At 35.9% G+C, this 19,046-nt stretch overlaps 1 protein-coding gene across 3 annotated transcripts in view; it reads right to left on the minus strand.

The window, feature by feature from the left end:
- MOSPD2 (motile sperm domain containing 2) overlaps positions 1 to 19,046 on the minus strand; it is a 32,763-nt gene that overhangs the window by 11,826 nt on the left and 1,891 nt on the right. For all 3 annotated transcript variants that reach the window (XM_069003225.1, XM_069003235.1, XM_069003246.1), the window contains 6 exons: positions 11,447 to 11,602; positions 10,610 to 10,696; positions 9,190 to 9,344; positions 6,744 to 6,804; positions 5,508 to 5,546; positions 4,417 to 4,541 (listed from right to left, as the gene is read on the minus strand). In XM_069003225.1, coding sequence (XP_068859326.1) covers positions 4,417 to 4,541; positions 5,508 to 5,546; positions 6,744 to 6,804; positions 9,190 to 9,344; positions 10,610 to 10,696; positions 11,447 to 11,602 — 623 coding nt within the window. The remainder of the gene's footprint in view (positions 1 to 4,416; positions 4,542 to 5,507; positions 5,547 to 6,743; positions 6,805 to 9,189; positions 9,345 to 10,609; positions 10,697 to 11,446; positions 11,603 to 19,046) is intronic.

Here is a 19,046-nt window from a genome sequence, read left to right on the forward strand (position 1 = left end):
CTCAAAATAGTTTCATTAAAAGTAATGCCAGAGAGTGTTTGAATGGGGATCTCTGTTCCTACAGCATTTTCAAACAGTTTTAAGCATTGAGTAAACTGAATTAGTCTGCCAGCTTTTCCAATGGAGAAAAGTAACATAGCTTTGACTCCTGTGAGGCAGACTTGAGCAATGCCCCCGCTCCCCAAACAATGCCTCCCTCAGCAGGGAGTTACAAAAAAGTGTTTCAAGAGAGCTCTCCATAACTAAGTGCATTTTCTCAAAACAAGGAATAATGTGATGTTAAGAAAAATTAAAAGGGAAAAGTCTTAAATGGAACCATTCAAAGAAACCACAAACAAAACAGCATACCTCCTGCTCATCTATAATCAAGGCCTAAATCTCATCTATTCTTCAGGCTGTAGCAACAGTCAAAGACCTCTAACTGAATGAAACAGGTATTCCCTGGCTCAAACAATATCCTATTAAGGGCCTGAAGGACAAGCTTTAAGTATCAGTTACAGACTAAATCACTATTAGAAGAAAAGATTCCAGTCTGCTAGAAATATTCCAGTAGTCTTGCAGAACACTGACATCCCCCATTTGCAAAAACAAGACAGAGATATCCAGCTTCCCCTTATCCAAACCAATAAAGCCTTTTCACTCCCTTCCAGCATAGGATGAAGGGCATATAACAAAGTGACCTTAATAAAGGGAAATTAATTTTGCTGCATGCTTTACTTGGCCTTGTTAATCCATGCTGCTGGATATCTTCAACAGCTGAACAAAATCTCATCAGTGGGACAAGTCAAAGTCCACACTTCATAGTTACAATGCTTAAGTTTCAGTGACATGGGTATATCTACTAACAGGGTGAAAGCCTCAGCCAGGTAAACAAGACTGATTTATTCAATGCCTGATACATTCATTCTACAGACTTATGGCTCTTTCTTATAGCAGATCTAGAGAATTCATGCTACTATTTTTGGCAATTTTTGTAGAGGTGTCTTTATCATAGTGATATTTTCAAAGATTACATGTATACAGCAGTCATGAAGCCATATGCAAGCTTAGCCATGTCTTAACTTCAGGCCACTGACCTATACAAGGTACTTCCAAGAAAACCTGTGGGCTATCAATTTAGATACCCAGGTGAAGAGCACAGCAGCTGCATACATTGTTCAATGTTGGCACCAGTTGAGGGAATCTTGATCCTTGTTAAATCCATCTTCTGATAAAGAAAGACTGAGCAAAACAGCAAATTAAAACCCTACTGTATGTACATGCCTTGCATCACAGTGTACACTATATGTACAATAGTCTTGGAGAGAAAAAATCTCCCTGGTCAGTCAGATATCTGTATGCCTTAAGAACTGGACTGTTCCATCAGCTGGAAATGGCAGAATGTGTGATACAATAGACAAGAAAGCCAGGAAACACGATGTTAGTATTTTTCATTTAGTAATAAATGTATACTACCAAGTGGCTCTTGAGCATCTAACCCTAATTTTCCAGGCTGCCTAGCATTAGCTAGCTCCTAGATCTGTCTTGGGCAATTTTGACAAGCTCTCCAAAACAAACCTGCTATAAAGAAAATGACCTCTGTGCATTAAGGACAAGAACCACTCAAAGCCACGTATGTGGTGCGTAGCATGTATGGATTAGCAGTATGGTAATAGCCACAGCCAACAGACACTGATGAAGACTTGAATGGAACTTCGATCAAATTCATATTCCAAAGTCCTGCAAAATCCAAGTTTCTGTTTTCCATAATTAGTTTTAATGGTTTTGATACTCTGGAGACACCTTTGCCTACTAGTTGTCTCAAATCAAGCCTGTAATATTCCTCCTTCTCTCAGCTGGCTGACAGTCGATCAAGGGACTTTAAAGCTATGGAAAGTTTCCGGTTCATCTTTTGAGTGACCCTGAGACAGATTTAAAACATGCTTAAAGATAACTTCACTGAGACATTGAAGCTTGGAGGCTTCCAACAGAGACAAAGAACAGTTCCCTTAGTCAAGAGAAGTAGTCACTGACTCCAACATTATTAGTTCTATGGATTTTTTTTGTTACTTCCAGAACTAGTCTCTAACATTCTTCTGGAACACAAAGAACATAAGTGCAGTGGAATCTTGGTATCTCTCCAAATTAACCTGCCAAATGATCTGCTTCACTAGTTGTTTACATCTGGCAAGACCTGGCTTTTCAAAGCTGGATCCTAGTAGGGGACACAGCAGAAAGAAGATGAGTCTTACAGCTACTGTATTGAATACAAAGGATGCACAGTGCTGTGCTCTTCACTGGCATTATGCTCGTTGCAAATATGAAGATCTGTAACTAAACGTGTAGAAATCAAAGATGACAGAGAGAGAATTGGAAGAAGGCAAAAAAAAAAGTCCCTCACAAACAAAACCAAACACTTGAGAGAAAAATGGAAGGAATCAATTTGTGCAAGTCAGATACAGCATTTGAAAAAATGCCAGGCCTGACAATACTAATAATGGTGAATTGTACTCTACCTAGTTGCTGTAAGAGAAGCGAAGGTTAATGACATGAAGAAAAGTTAAATTCTGAGAAAAACCATTGTCTGTTGTCTGGTTACTGAAAAACTCCTTGCTATTAGAGAGATGCAAAGATCCTGCTTTATTGTTCACACTGAAGAAGCCTCGGGAAGAAAGATCCAGAGCACAGTTTTGGAGTCTCAGTATTTGCTATCGATTCTTCCAAATTATGACAGTTCTGAGGTTAAAAGCTCAAAACACCCATCAAGTGAAACTCAGTAGTTAGACAAAGCATGTGCTGGTTCAAAATACAGGGCTTTTAATAGGCAGATACAGCTGTTTTTCTGAAACTGTCAAAACCTCAGGAGTCCTTGTCAAGCAAGTTTACTACTATTCCACTACTTTATTTCTGCCACTGCAACTTCCTACCCCAGATAAATGATTTGGATAAGCTGCCTCTGTGATTCTGAAACTTGTTAATGCTTTCAGAAGATGAGCAACATGGAGCCAGCAACTTGATCAACAATCACTAACCAGCAATGAGACCTTTCAGGCCCAAGGCAGGATTAGAGATAACTACAAGACTGCATGTTCCATCAGATGCTTCAGGAGGGTATTTAGCAAAACCATAGGTTCTATCTTTAAAGACATAATGAACTATAGTCTAAAAAGCAGATGGGAGATACTCAGCTTTAATGAGGAAAAAAACTTGCCCCTCTATTGCAACAATAGGACAACACCACAGGAGCCAGGCCCAGAACCACTGCTAAACAACATTCCTTACTGAAACCACTTCAGACATCATCAGCCCTTCCCTCAATGCCCACTCCTGTGGTGCAGCAATTTCAGCTTTCTTCCACCTGAGAAAGTTCTTGCATGAGACTGGGAGTTGGGGCAGCAATTTTTCATGGAGAAAAACAGTATCTTTTCTTCAAGAATCACATGCACTTTTTAAAGGCTGCTAATCTCAGTTAAATAAAAATCAAGGTTAACATCCTTTTATGTTCCCCAAACAAGTTTCATATGTTCTGGCCACAATAACACTACCCTGAACTCATATACAAAGGAACATGTCCTCCCCTACTATTGCTGAAACACAACCCTCCTTTTCTCCATATTGTTACTGCCATAATGCCAAAAGTACTTCAGAAAATAAAAGGTAGAAAAAAAACCATTTAAAAGTAACTCCCCTGCAGTGGGCTTACTCTACTACCATAAATGGCCTATAAACATTTTAAACCATCATTTTTCTGCAAGTTTATTCTAAAGATTATGCAATACTGATCTACTAGCCTTGTGAAGAGTGAAACCTGTTGTGCAAGTTGCTTGTGGTGTTCCACTCTTTAGATTGCACTAAAACTGGATTCTGATTCTGTTAAACTGATGCTGCTTGTACCACTTTGGAGCCCTACTATACTCTTTGATGACAATCTTCTACAGCTATGTCTTAAAATGCAGCCCTAGAGACAACAAAGGAAAAATAGCTACAATATAACTGTCTTCAGTGAATTATAGCTTTGGAACAGGAGTCCTATGTTCTAGAACCTAGTTCTAGAACCATGAAACCTACTTTCTGTTCATAGAACTTGTTTCATAAACAAACACCACCTCTAATTCATCAGAGAGGAATAAAAGTACAAGGAAGAATGACACTTAAAAAAGATAATTTTTCAGACCTTTAAGAAAAATTAAGTGGTTTCCATTGACTTATAAAGGGATGAATGATTCAGAAAAAAATAGTTCTTTACTTAAAGAGTGCCAATACCAAATTCTCATGAAGTTAACCTATTCTATATTACCATGACTTTAAAATTATCATTGGCAAAACAATTTCAAGAAATCTCTCATCTGTGAGGTGCCAACCCTCGACGCCACATATGGGATTTATAGAGGTGTCTCAATCTATCATAACAGAAACATGAGATGTTATTATACTTACAGTTCCCCCCATGTGAGGTGGCAGATACTCTCCACTGATGTATTCCTGCACATCACTCTTGTTTGTGAACTTTAACATGCTTATTGCATCTGGGCCAAGCCAACCCTTCACGATTTTAAATGCAGCTTTAAAAAACAAAACAAAACACCAAACAAAACAAAAGGTATATAGAAGTCATCAGGAAGGGAGTTTTGTTATTTTGGCTGTTTTTGTAGGGTTTTTTCAGTGTATTGGTAGATCTTAACACAAGTGAGCTGCATCCCTCAAGATACTTTCAGAGCAGGTTCTGTAGTATCTATTATGATTGGAATAAGCAATGCAAGGGAAAAAGGTATTATTTACAGAGAAAATGGAAAAAGTATCTTTGATTTAATAACTGACAACTCTGTTGTCTTGGAATATAGCCCTTGAAGTACAGAGTGGGCAAAACCAGTTGTATTTCCAAATCTGTGTGAGGGAGGTTGGGAAAGATACACATACACTCTTTGTCGCTGAAATGTTTTGCTGATGTAAAGGATATTTGTTTAGATCTACAGAGCATCTACAAAGACCATTGTTATTTCAGTGATAGTAAAACATGAATATGTACGAAAATATAAAGCCAACATAAAAATATATATTCATAAGACAACAGAAGAGGAATAATATATCTATCCTGTACATTATAGCTACAGATAATTATTGAAATACCCATATCAGAACAAATGTAACCACATCAGCATGCAGTGTCAGGCATCTAACTTAAAACTGGGTATTCTAGTTTTGAGCTGGTTATAAGTCACCATCACTGCTGATGATTGAATTGCTGAAAGGATTCTAGTTAAAAAGCATTCAAGAAATAGATTATTTATCAAGGTCTCCCAACCTTTAAAAACAGCAGGACAAATACAAACTTCATGTAAAGTATGATCCAAAATACAATGATAGAAGGAAAAATAAAAAGTATGCAACCTTTAAACTAACAGATTTAAAGATGCATGTTTAACAAACTTCATTATTCATCTGTATCTACACGGAGCAGAAAAATGCTTCTTATTTATGCTGCTATATTTTAAAAGTTATCACAATGCGAAAAGAAAAAAACAACTTACCGTTCATTATCCATGGCATTTCAAATATTACTATCTTTGCTGAAAAGAAAAAAAAAAAATCTGAATACCACATGCTAGGTATTTCTCTGTTTAAGAGAAAGCACAGCAGTAATGTGCATGTAAAAAGTAAATATTCACTTTTACAAACCTCCATGTTCACTTTCCTGTAAAAGCAATTTTGTACAAACCTATTGCTATTTAGAAACATTAGCTGCTTGCTTGGAAAACAGGTAATAAAATTCCAAGTTATACATTGTTCATATACTTCCTGGGATATTACTTTTTTGAGCTATTGTTACTAATAACTCATCTCCCAAATAAGGCAAAGAAAGGCAAGATCTCAATCCAACCTAAAAAAGCAGCTACTGAACAGAAGAAAGTTTAACAAGTACATTCAGCACCCCCTACTTCACAAAGAAACAAACATAAGTCTTTGTATATCTATTTTTTCCAAATATTCTTTATTTTAGCATAGAAATTTGAAAATACTTAAGTGTCCCAATTTTTTTCCTCTTGAATGTCAAAATAAAAAAAACAATGTTGCCCTTGCCTTTAGGTTTAATATTTGATCAAAGCTTTGAACTTTGATCAGCAAGCTGAAATCTAATATTCAGAGTTTAAGCAGTTGCTGTATGGAATTTCAATATTCACAGATATTTTCACCTAAAATTTACAACATATTTAAGATGAGCTAGCATAAACTATGCAGTGTTTGCCTATGCTTAAAAAAGTTATCAGGCGAGAATGCAGGGTTTTCTAAGTGTGCACACAAAAATGCCTTTTCAAAATAAACCATTTTCATTTTCAGAAGAAATCACTGCTCCCCATAATTTTCTAGAGCCATTCATTCTTTGACCCCTGAAGACTCATAAAGGATACACACTGTCATGAAAGTTTGTAAAGCTTCTACCCAAGTAACAGGGAGCAAAGGAAAACAAGTCAATTCCTTTCTATTATATGCTTATAATAATTTTAACTATGTATAAACATGTATTAGATTATTACTTCACAAAAAGACAGTTGATTTTTGATGAAAGTAGAGTTTATTCACAATACAAAGTTGTGCTGACTTAAGGACACAAGAATATCCTGACTCTATAACATTCACATGTTCCATGAAGTTACTCCAGAAAATACATGGAAAAAAACATTTCATCTTCCCTATCTTCTACCATATTATGAAATGCTCTTGTTACACAAGTCTACAGTGCTTAATATTTAATGTACAATACTTACTGAGGAAGTTTGGGTAATAATCTGTAAAACAATTGACAATAAACCGGACAAAATCCAAGTCCTAAGAAACAACAAAAAAAAGTAAATCACAGCATAAATGCTAAGCAAACCAAAATATTAAAAAATACAGGCTTAGTTAAGGCATTTAGTGAATAGCACAAGATAGTTATATTGTAGCCAACTGTGTTCAAATTTTATATACACTACAAACATCCTCAAAACACAATGCAAGGCTTTTTCCTTCATTAAACTGCTACAGAATTGTGGCCACACTTCCCCTTATGATCTAAGAAAGAAGTCAATAGACCTATGATTAGTGCAATAACTAGGATATATAAATTACTGCAGAGTTTCAACAGGGCTTAAGAAGTGCACAGAAGATACAGGAAAAATAAACCTTTAGCACTGGAGAAGCTCGACAGATGGAAGAGTACTCAATATACTGAAATTTCCCATCAATAATTATCCCACATACTGTTCAATGTACTACTGCACTCAGTATTGTATTTACAAAGGAAAAAAAATAGGTTTTCCTTTGAAGAGAATTGTTTGGTTTAGTATTAATTGGTGGCATGCAGAGAAACTGTGGGCACTCAAAAGAGCTGCTTCTATACCACCCATTTTCAGGATGCCTTTATCCAATGAGCAACTGCACATAAATAGTACAGTCAGTCTCCTTTGCAAAATCCAGTTATAATGGAACTGGCTACACAGTAAAGGGCAAGGAAGGATTTTTATGAAACAGGTATAGAAGCAAAGTAAGAGATACCCCAATAAGGTACTCAGGTGGGAAGCCTGCCATGAGTACTTTCCCCAGTCCTTTTAACAGAAGTGACCACTACTACTACTTTCAGAAATAGTACAGAGTGTTTCTGGCTGAGGATCCAAAGCCTGTCGTAACAGTAAGAATGGGGAAGGGGCTCCTAGGTTGATGTAAATACACTACCAAAACACTTGTGGACAGAGTGAAAAAAACCTCAAAAAACTAACATTGTGTAAGAGGTCTACCCACCACCTGAAGGCTTTTTAAGTGGCTTCAGCAACTAGAAACTAACTGAAAGTTTGACATCTTTACAGGCAGAAGGTGGCCTCTAATAGAAGCATTTATCTCAACTGTCTGTTGCTTGTACTAAATGCAGTATCTTTCATTTAAAAGCATAAACACAGCGATAGATCAGAATGATTAGGAGAATCTCCGTTAATCAGGATGCTGCTCTCTTTTCTGCTGCCTATCCAAAAGCAGCACTACCAGACAGCAGAAGGATAGATCCATTATTTTGATGAAAGTCTGGAATTAGAAGTGCAGATTTCACAGACCATTCAATAACTGCATCTATTCTAGTTACCTGAACTGGTGGAACAAGCCATGAGCTATCAGAATTATCTCCTGCATACCAGTGATAAAAGTGTAATAGTAGATATCCATAGCAATGGAACAAACAAACGAGGCATGCTCTGGAAAAGAACTCAGATATCCAAGTTCTTTTTCTTTTAGGAGAAATTTATCAATTATTCCACATGGCTATGAACAGCCATTAAAAATATATTCCTGTTCTGTGATAAATATACTAACAACAGAGGAAGACTGTACAACAGGACAGTTACAGAAGCACTTGCTGAGATTTTGTCTCTGGAGTCTCAAAGACACAGGGGGAAAAAAAGCTGCTTCAGGATATGCTCCATAAAACCCAAATCAGATTAGTCTTTCACACCAAGGAAATTATTACAATCCTTTACTCCTGTCACATAAAGCTGTGGTTCCAGTATTATCTTTAGGAGTATGGATAGACAGCTGTCACTGCACAGGTAAGAGCACCAACCTCACAAAACAGAATCACACCATGTTTATTTGCCAAAATACCTCCTCATAAGCAGAGCTGCAAGGTCCTAAATGCAATATTAATAATCTTGCCTATGCTAGGTATAAACAACTTTTTGGAACTGGGTTTGGGGGTGGGTTTTTTTTTGCTTATATTTAAATTCATTCTTGCCATACTACCACCACAAAAAAAAAAGGCACAAAGATACAAGTTTCAGCCATACCTGTAATAACAGGACCACATGGCACTTGGTAAGAAAATTTAAATTATTCTATACAAATACATTTTGGTTTTTAACCTACAGACAATCTGTGAGATTTTTAGTTATTAGATTAAATCAGTAAATATATACTGATAGGCAAGATCTCAACCTTGCAATCTAAACCAGCTTAGCTCAGTCACCAAACTAAAATCAAGTTTTCAGCATGTTGCAAAAGACACAGTTTAATATGTAACAAAAGATTTTGGAAATTGCTCATGTCATGGGAAAAAGCCCTACATATTACTAATGTCAATGATTGTTAAGTTATTTAGGTGTCAACGACCGTACAGAGACTTCCTTTTTTCTAGGAACACAGGTAATATAATCCCAAAAGCAATCAAGACAAGACAGTAAAAATACTTACTATGTGACTGATTCCAGTTTCAGCCATGTCAAATACCACTGTTAAGGGCTTTCCATGATCTCTCTTGGCATAATGTTCTAACCAAAAAGCAACCAGTTTCTTTTTGTCAAGTTGCTGTTTAGGATCTCTTGTATGATGTTTCACTTTGAACCAAACTTGGACAAAAACACACACAAAAGTTGAAATGAAAGATCCAAGCTAACAGAAAACATCATGCAAACAACTATAGAGGATGCACTGAAATGCATTAACACCTCTGAGTTTATATTCTACATTTGTCCTGACTTTGTGATCACTGAACAGCCAGAAAAACAACTGTACACCTCTTCACATACCCCTAACTGATTTTTACTGTAACTTTTTAAAAATTGAAAATACAAAGAACTACACTCCAGAAGAAACATTAAAGTAGAAAACCACTTTTTGTGTATTTAAAGACTACTTACCTAGATTAGCATTTCATAATTTAAAATTAAGACACATGGTCTTCAGACAATATTGTATTCAGCATATATTCTAAGTATTGCTGCAAAATTAATGTTTCCTTTTCTGCTTAGGTTTTCTACAGCATTGCAGTTGATGTGTTTTGAAAAACTACTTATACACACATTAAGAATTATATAAAAAGCAACAGATCTTTCTAAAATAAAATTTAAAATTTCTGGAGGTGAGCAACATTGTATAAATGAAAGCCCAGTGCATATTCTTCGGGAACAAAAAAAATGAGTCATACAGAGACTTGTTTTTCTATGGAAAAAAAACCCTACAGGCATAATTCAAAGTAAGACTTTATAAAAATGTCTGAAACCAAGTTACTGATTATACAATAAGTGAGAAAAGAAATATTCAGGGCAGTAATGCGAAGAGTGACTTTCATTTTTACTACCTTTACAATATCAAAGTTAGACAAGCCTGAAAATAATTTTAGATATGCTCAATATTCTTCTCCCTGAAACATGGAAAGTCTTAGTAAAAAACAGATTTCTTCTCCATGTCTTTTACTTCCAAATGCAAAATTAAAGTAAATAGTACTTTGTTTCATGTAAAGAAACAAATGTTTTTAAATACAGCATGTTAGCTACACTGTGTATTTCAAGATTAAGATAAACACCTACTCAAACACAGAGCATACATTAAACTATTATATTCTTCTTTGAGACAGTGATCACATCACCAAGCCTGTCTGACAGTCAGGCCCATGGTGTAATTCTGAGGCTGCCCTGTGCAGGGTCAGGAGTTGGACTCCATCATTCTGCTGGGTCCCTTCCAACTCAGTGTATTCTATGATAAAAAAATACTTTATTATCCAATTACCTTTTTAAGTAAAAACAATAACCAACACATACGTATGTCTGTTCGTAAAATGCTGGAAACAAAATAATGATCAATGACTGAAAAGAATCTATTCTGTATAACTTACATAACTTATAGCCCTCTTTATCATATCCATGCAGAAAGAGAGCACCAATTTCAAATAACCATTTTGGAAGGACAGATTCTGACAAGTCTGCAAAACCAAATGAAATATTATTTCAGCAATCACATTAATAATCACGTTGTTAACAGAAGTCACTAAAAATGCAAAATTCTAACAAAAAATACAAAAACATCTTTATAAGCCTCTTTCCAAGGCCTTTATTAAACTAATGCAAATATTGAGATAATTTGAAATCTTTACTATCTTCTATTCATGCTAGAGTAGGATCTATTTATGAAGTAAGAATAATTGAAAAAAAATCTACAGAAAAAAATGCTTCAAACATTTATTTTTTTCATATTTGAAGCCTCCCCCACCATGCTCTATCCTTAAATTCAGAGGGTGAAGTCCTGTAGATAGTGTTCACCTTCAAAGTATTTTCACAGCACAAGAATGAGATCTCTTATTTAATGCACCAGACCAGGGCTATTAAAATGAACAAGAGAGCCCTGTTTGTTGTGGGGTTTTTTGTTATTGGTCTTTTTTTTAAGGACTCTATTCTATGATGCAAAAAGACAAAACAAGAGATAGCTGCCTTCCTTCCTCTTAAACACCCTTTCAACAGACATATGGAACCACAACAAAATGGAGAGACTACTGGTCAACATAAAAAGCAATAATTTTTCTCTCTCTATTTTTTTAATTTTTAAGTTCTTGCTTAGCTCTCTGTGGTACTTGCAAGCCTTTAAGAAGTTCTTAATGAAACTACATGTAGAGGTCAGTGATAGTTCAATAGGAAAGCAACACACACCTTCAAAATCACTATGTAACATAGCTTACCATTAACTGTGTATTCTTTCCTCCACTGAAAGCTCTCATCAATCATCTTTAAAGTATCATCCACAACATCATGACGCCAAATCAAGTAGTTTTCAACCCATTTATCATCTTGCTGAAGTCTTTCCACATCTCTAGAATCATATTTATCTGATTTATCTAGGAAATAAATAAGTTAGTCTCTATAGCATTTGCTACAAAAACATGAAGAGATTTGTCAAGTGTATGTCTATAAGCACCTATTAGGTACATAGGATTTCTCTTGCAGTTTCAAATTTAAGCAAATAAGGCACAGCATGATAAATTGATGAAAACCATCTATCTTCTGCAATGATATTTAGGAACACTACAAGATTAGTCTCACTATAAAAATATTTTCTGTGATTTTTACGCAAAGAAAAAACATTAGAAAACAACAAGGTGCATTTGGGACAGGTATAATCTTCCTAAAACCAGTTTTCTGTAATTAACATGAATTAGTATATAGTCTTAGAGTTTGTGTACTGATGAATGTATATATTAAACATCACTAGCACATGCTTGAGTTCTCAAATTTATAGGCATCAGCATGTTAGACCATAAAATGTCTGACAACAACTATTCAAATGTGTGGGTTTGAGTACTCACTATACATAATTGCATTAAACAAAATTGTTTTCTTTAAAAAAAATTACAGTTTACACTTGTCATAAATTTTTATGCTACGCAATAAGAACTGCATGCAACTCTAGCACAAATGCCCCCAAGGCTTCTTATATCTTCTTGTATCATATTAGCAACACAGTAACAGGCTTACACACTTTTGGAAGCACTTCAGATGAAACAAGACTTGCTGCTGCTCTGGGTTTTTTCACTTTTAGACAGGAAGGTTTAAACACAAATGCTAAGTGAACCTATTTCTATTGTAGATATGCTTAAACAAATGCTCAGTTTTTAGATCAATGCTCCTCTGAGAAATTGGTATAAATAGAATGTAAATCAAGAGCCCATAACAGAAACAGCCTTCTGAAAGCAATAGATACATATCTCTGCTAACTACTAAAAAACCATAAACTCTTAAGCTATTCACTTAAATTCATGATTACCATGGAAAAAATTAAGGCTGTTAATAAGAGATTTAATTTTCACATACTGGAAAGACTCTTCCTCTATCAGCAGCAATAAACTGCTTTCAGAGCCATTTACAACTCTTTAAAACTGTGATGGGATGGCTTGGGAATGTGTATTAACACCAGACATCTTAACTCTGAGGAAGGAGTTAAGAAAAAGACACCATTAAGTTCTGCTAATATACATTGTTTTACTGGCCTACATGCAAAAACTATGACCTATTTTTCTTGTCTTTCAAATTATACTGTTTCCTGCTATAATTAGTCAATGTAACTGTAAGAATATATTAATTTAAATGTGTCCATTCACTAAGAGTCATTATAGTTGCAGTCCCCCAATGCATCTTTTCACATCTGTCTGCTTCTCACATACATCATCTACCACGTTCCTTCTTCATTAAGCCTCAGATTTCTCCTTCCCTTGATCCCATCCCACTACTTTACTTTGTTCCTTAGATAAGCCTAGAATTTAATCCCACTTTCCTTAATCTTAGTCCCCTACTTTCTCCTCTGCCCAAAAGCCTCTAATCCACTAAAAACTTTTAACTATTGAAGTTCCTTTTCTCTTCATTTCCATTCTTGCACCAGACAACTGATTTCCTATATTCTGACTAAGCCTAGTGAAGTGATCACTCAGCACCAGACTGGAATGTTTGTGGCTCTAGAGGAACCACGGATGAATTGCAAAAATCCCTGGGTGTGAAATTTTGTAGTCTCAACAGCTCATTTGAAATTGTAGTTCCCCCAATGATTTAGGAAGTTTTGTCTGAGAAAAGGTAACAGTACTTATTTCAAGTTAACCACTTCACCTTGGTTTAATAATCTCTAACACACACTGGCTTCCAGCTATGAGTGACTGCAGCTAATCAATCAGCCAAGTACTTCGCTGAAATCAGTCCCACATATATCTTATATAAATAAGGAATTTAGGTACTGTGTAATTAAAGAGAAAACCCACTACCAGGTAAAAACTAACAGGAGATCATTTCACCACTTTCTGAGGCTGCCTTTGCTTTCAGTATCTGTTCGAGAGCACATCTGTCAAAATGAGAGAACTGTGCATCTTGTATCAAACTGTAATTTAAAACTGACATATCATTACATGGAACAAACCTCAGAACACATTTCTTGGCCACCAACAAGTTGTCCCAAACTCTGAACTTAAAGAATATTTTTAAAAACAGACACTTAACTTTGTGGATATTTTAAGAAAATGAAAGTGAAAGAGAAACAGAAAATGTTTAATCCAAACTTCCAACATCAATGGAAAGCAAGCTGAATTCAAAGATAGGTATAGTTGAAAAAGTACTTTTCCCTCTCTTCTCTAACTAAATTTTCAACAAGGCACATGTAATCTGAATTTACATATATGCTACAATATCCCCTAAAACCAGGGGAAACAGATAGTCAAGTTCTGCATCCACAAGCACTTGCAGAATGCCAGTATTTGAATCAGGTTAGCCTAACAAGATTGACAGAACAACAGTACTGAGTACTGAATACTGAATGACTTTTACCTGATTTATCCAACTCTTGTGACAAATTAAGTAAAATTTAGAATGAGAATGTGAATCCAAAAGAAAGGTGTTTTATGTCACACACAAAAAGCAGAGTGATATAAAATTGATGGAGTCCTTCCAAGCACCCAGTTATTGAAAAAGTTTCAGTTCAGAGGAGGAATTCCTCTTCAAATCTGTACATCGCATAATTCTACAGACATCTGGAAACTTGTTTTCAAGCTATGCTGTGAAATTATCAGAATGTTTCTAATTTTAAATCACTCATGGAACACTTGAGTGTAGTTACTGTATTATTAGAAACTTCTGGAGTTAAATGAGAATTAGTTGAAAGAAAATAAGACATCTGGGATTCTCAATACAATTTAAATACATCCTGCACAACTAAGAGGCCAAAAAAGAAACACTATTTGAGAGGCATCCATATGGAAATTCAGGTGAAACTATAAACTGAAGTAACTTACCTCAGACAATCTCCAAGCCTATCCATTTAAGATACCTGTAAACATATACTGATGCTTTTCTCAAATGAAAATTAGGTACTTGTTTCTTCACACTTGCAGGACTGCCACTAGGACACTGAGACATTAAGTTTAGGCCCCCTCAGCTCAGGAAGAGAGACATCTCTGTAATTAAGTCCATAATGAACAGAATTTCATAAGGTATTTGGAACCCACATCACTTGCCCCAAAGGTAACACAAGGAACAGCACGACCAGCTACTTCTGTTCAGAACGAGCTACTGAAAACCACGTGTGTAGCAGCAGGGCCAGATTTTTGTGCAACATTTCATAGTCCAGAGGCTTGGAAATCTGGTTGCTCCCTCAGTCCAAGACACTCAAACCTTTCTGTATCATAGAATAGTCCCACAGCCCAGGGAAGAGGCAAAACTGGGATGCTGCAATACTTTTGACCCAGAAAACTGCAGAAACTAAGCAAGACTCAGATACAAAAATGCAAGAAAAAGCGTAATCTGCCAAATTCAAAGTTACGCATAAGGGAGTGACAGTAGCAAGGAGATGTGGCCATTATTAGCCCTCTTTATTCCTTTAACTGAAAGTTCCTCAGGAAAATTTGAGTGAGCAAAACTGACCAGGTATTTAACTTTATTTTGGAAATAGTTGGTTAAAGTTACTTTCATTTTCCCATTGAGCATTTGAGGTCAAGAGAAAAGAAGAAAGTTCTGTTTGAACAGCAACTTCTTATATTACTTGCCTTCTCTTTTTTTTTTTTTGCTTTAGTGAGGACTTCTGTTCTTTCCATGAGCACATTCTGCCCTTTTAATAGTTGTTTTCTTCAAGCTGAGAAGCTTCCAGTGAAACTGTATCACTTAATTACTACATTTCAACGTAAAGGATCTTCTATAACACAGACAACAGCTCTGAAAACAACTGCAGAATTACACAAAACTAACCGCACACAAATTTCACTGCAATACTTTCATTAGAAGGTTTCATTAAGTTCTTTGAGGCAGAAACTGTAAAATCCCTTCTCTTTACATCACTTTTTTTTTTGTCAATGTCATTTAATTACAATGCCAGGAGCCCCTGGAGCAGGTCTAGTGGAGGGCTGCAAAGATGATTAAGGGACTGGAGCACCTCTCTTATGAGAACAGGCTGAGAGAGCTGAACCTGCTCAGCGTCAAGAAGAGATGACTGAGAGGAGACCTCATCAGTGTCTGTCAGTGTCTGAAGGGAGAAGTCAGAGGATGGGCCCAGGCTCTTCTCAGTGGTGCCAAGCAATAGGGCACGAGGCAATGGCAAAAACTGATGCACAGGAAGTTTCACCTGACTTTGAGGAAGAGCTTCTTTACTGTTGTGACCAAGCACTGGAACATGTTGCCTAGAGAGGGTGTGGAGTCATCCAAAGACTGTCTGCATGCAAATCTGTGCCCTGTGCTCCGCGATGACCCTGCTTGAGCAGGCTGGGCCAGACAAGCCACTACAGTCCCTTCCAACCTGACCCATTCTGTGATTACCAAGAGAACAGCATTGTGCTGCTGTGTTTTCTTCTAGTGTTCATGCTTTAGAAAATATAATACAAATTTGACAATATTCAACAGGAATATAGAAGAATAACTACAGAACTCAAAACCAGGCACAACAGCAAAGTCCCACACCCCACACCAACTTAATCCAGAGAAGCTCAGAATTTTAAAACTTGAAATGACCCTTCCCTTCAGAAAAAACTCTTATCTAGAAAAGTAGAGTTACAGAACAAGCCATATATAAAGCTAAGTAGGGACAGCAACTGCATGCCTTTTAATAGAGAAAAAACCAAAAACTTAATTGTACAAAGTAGAGGAAAAAAAAGCAACCTAGAAAAGTATGTCAAGTGTTACACTACACAAAGAGACTCAATTTAACTATTTTAACTCAAAGCTATTTCAGCCAAGAAGTCTCTGTCTAAAATGGTCACAATTATTTCTCTGACTTTGGCTACAAAGACAAAGCCCATTTTAATTGGCTGTTGATGCCAAACATTAAGCTAAGTACTATAACAATTCAGGTATGTGCCTTCAGTTGCTAGATGAGAAAAATCAGCAAACTAGAAACAATTAAAGAAGTAAAAAAAGTAGCCATAAAGGGACAGGGATGAAGAAAAAACCGAACACCATTTCCATCCAATAAAGAATTATTTCAATGAGCTCAAGCAGCGATAAATAAAATATTTGCCTCCACAAAGTGCAGTAAACAAACTTTTAGCAAAGTTGAACATTCTCAGTGACAATAAAGACTACTTTCAATAAAAAGTTCAATCATTAATCTTACAGAACTTTTTATGAAAGTATGTTTCCCATCTTATTCTTCCACCATTCTCAGCTTGAAAGTCAAGAACCAGGGAAAACAGACTTTTCAGAGCATAAAAAGATACATGCAGGTATGCAAAACATTACTTTAAGAGTCTTCTACAATAGTTTTATCACTGTTTTTTAAGGGTGTCCCATATGTCAAAAATTTTATTTACAATCAACCCATATGATTAACAAAACACCTTTGCTACTGGCTTAAAGAAGGTCAGGATGAAATTTAATCCTTTACATTGGAAGGATGGGAAACCTCTCTTGCAAAATCTTTTTCAAAAATTAAGCTCTGCCTAAAAGAAAGGAAAACAACGTTAATGGGGAGGTCCAGGAAATAACAGGCAATTAGAAATGGTTAATATACAAAAGGAAATGTGAAGAAAACTAGTTTACTGAAAAAGTCTAACAAGACTTTATTTTGAACAATTTCCACTGTAACATTAAAATAGAAAGTAATAGCCCAGAAATAAAACCTAATTTTAGAAATCCTCTAAGGAATGGAAATTCACTATAGAAAAAGACATGCTTGTTTGATAGAAAACATTGTTAGTGCCAGTCAGTACTAGAAAAAAAATCTTTTGTTTTCATTGTTCCTTTCACCAGCAAAATCATTTACATCACCAACTCTCACAAAGAATCCAAAGAGGCAAAACAAAAATTAGGCCCCAAAATCAGTGAAGACAAAGTGCCATCTGCCTAGCACATCAGACAGCATTTGCCAGTCTATTGGACTAACATGACCTTTCCACTATTGGAAATAAACCTTTTAAATGCAAAGGTTTCATTATTGGGACATACATTCCTCACAAGAGCTGAAGCTGTCTTTGGAACCCAGCTAGAAAGTTAACTGAAGAGAAAAAACCACCACAAGATCGCCGTTAATATTAAACACTGCTTTGCAGATAAGATCCAACAGTGGCCAAGCTTTCCTTCTAGAACACTTCAATGGCCAAATCTGCTGAACAACTTCAGCAAGAAACTTCTCTTGCAGACTCTGAGGAGATGAGCCAGTGAGGTTCTCTGATACTTCATCTTTCACACTATATCTGACTATCAAAAGCATTTTCTGATTTGGTCACATAAATGAAACAACTGTATAATTCAAAAAACCAGATTTATGGTGCTTTCAATTGCTGAACAGAACTTTTCCCATCCAGCCTTGAAAATTATCAAGGCCACAGCATATTACTATAATAATAATTAAAATACATGCTGTAATATTAGACTTTTCTGAATCATCTATATAATAATATATTTTTGTAGATTCTACTTTAATCTAAAAAATGTATTCTGCCAATAAATAATTTCAATGAAAAAGTAGGATTTCAAAGACCCTCTAAGTTTTCATTTCATAACAAAAATAAACATTACTGTAAGACCATCACAGTATTTTTGACCAATATCAATTCTTCCTGCATGAGGAGGGGCAGGAGGGAAACCAGTAACTGGGAGTTACAGAATATGGAAGAACTACTTCACTTTTGAAGATCAGAATCACTGTTTCTAGAATAACCAGTTACATTGTTTTCTTCAAAGGGAAAACAAAACAGTGGCAGCTGCAACCTCCAGAAAAAAACCTGCCTGAAAACTTCTCAAACTTTAACAACTGCAGTTCACCTGTAAATGGAATAGAGTTTGCTCTGTAGAGGCCCACAACTCTATGACCACACTAAACTTTACAGGAAGGATCAGCTTCTCAGTGTAGCCTGGCAGTGCCCTTAGTTTTGAAAGCAGACTGAAATTGCTGGGTGTGAAGCAATCATCTGTACCTTTACACCACAAAGTCACAGGCTTGAGGGTGTCTGCCTACCTGCACCCCCATATTCCTTTGATTAAGAAGCATAAAATAATACATTTTAGAACCTAAACAGTAAAGGTTAATAGACCAGTACAAAATTAAAATCATGTGTTTTACACTCTTGAATGTGGTCATGAGAACATTAATTTGCTTGTGGCATTCCTAAATTTGTGGCAGAATCTTAAAAACAAACTCAAAAAAGTCTTAATCCTATTTTCTTGAAAGGGCCAAGAGCCCTAAACCATGACCCAAAAATGGGCTTACTGAGAAAAAGTGTTCAAAATACTGCAAATAGGATTACAGCTTACCTTGCAACAGTATTCAATTATTGTAATGGCTGTATCAGCCAGCCCAACAGAGGCATCCTTACAACAGGA

This window comes from Aphelocoma coerulescens, chromosome 1, assembly GCF_041296385.1.
Source record: "Aphelocoma coerulescens isolate FSJ_1873_10779 chromosome 1, UR_Acoe_1.0, whole genome shotgun sequence".
Taxonomy (NCBI): Eukaryota; Metazoa; Chordata; class Aves; order Passeriformes; family Corvidae; genus Aphelocoma; species Aphelocoma coerulescens.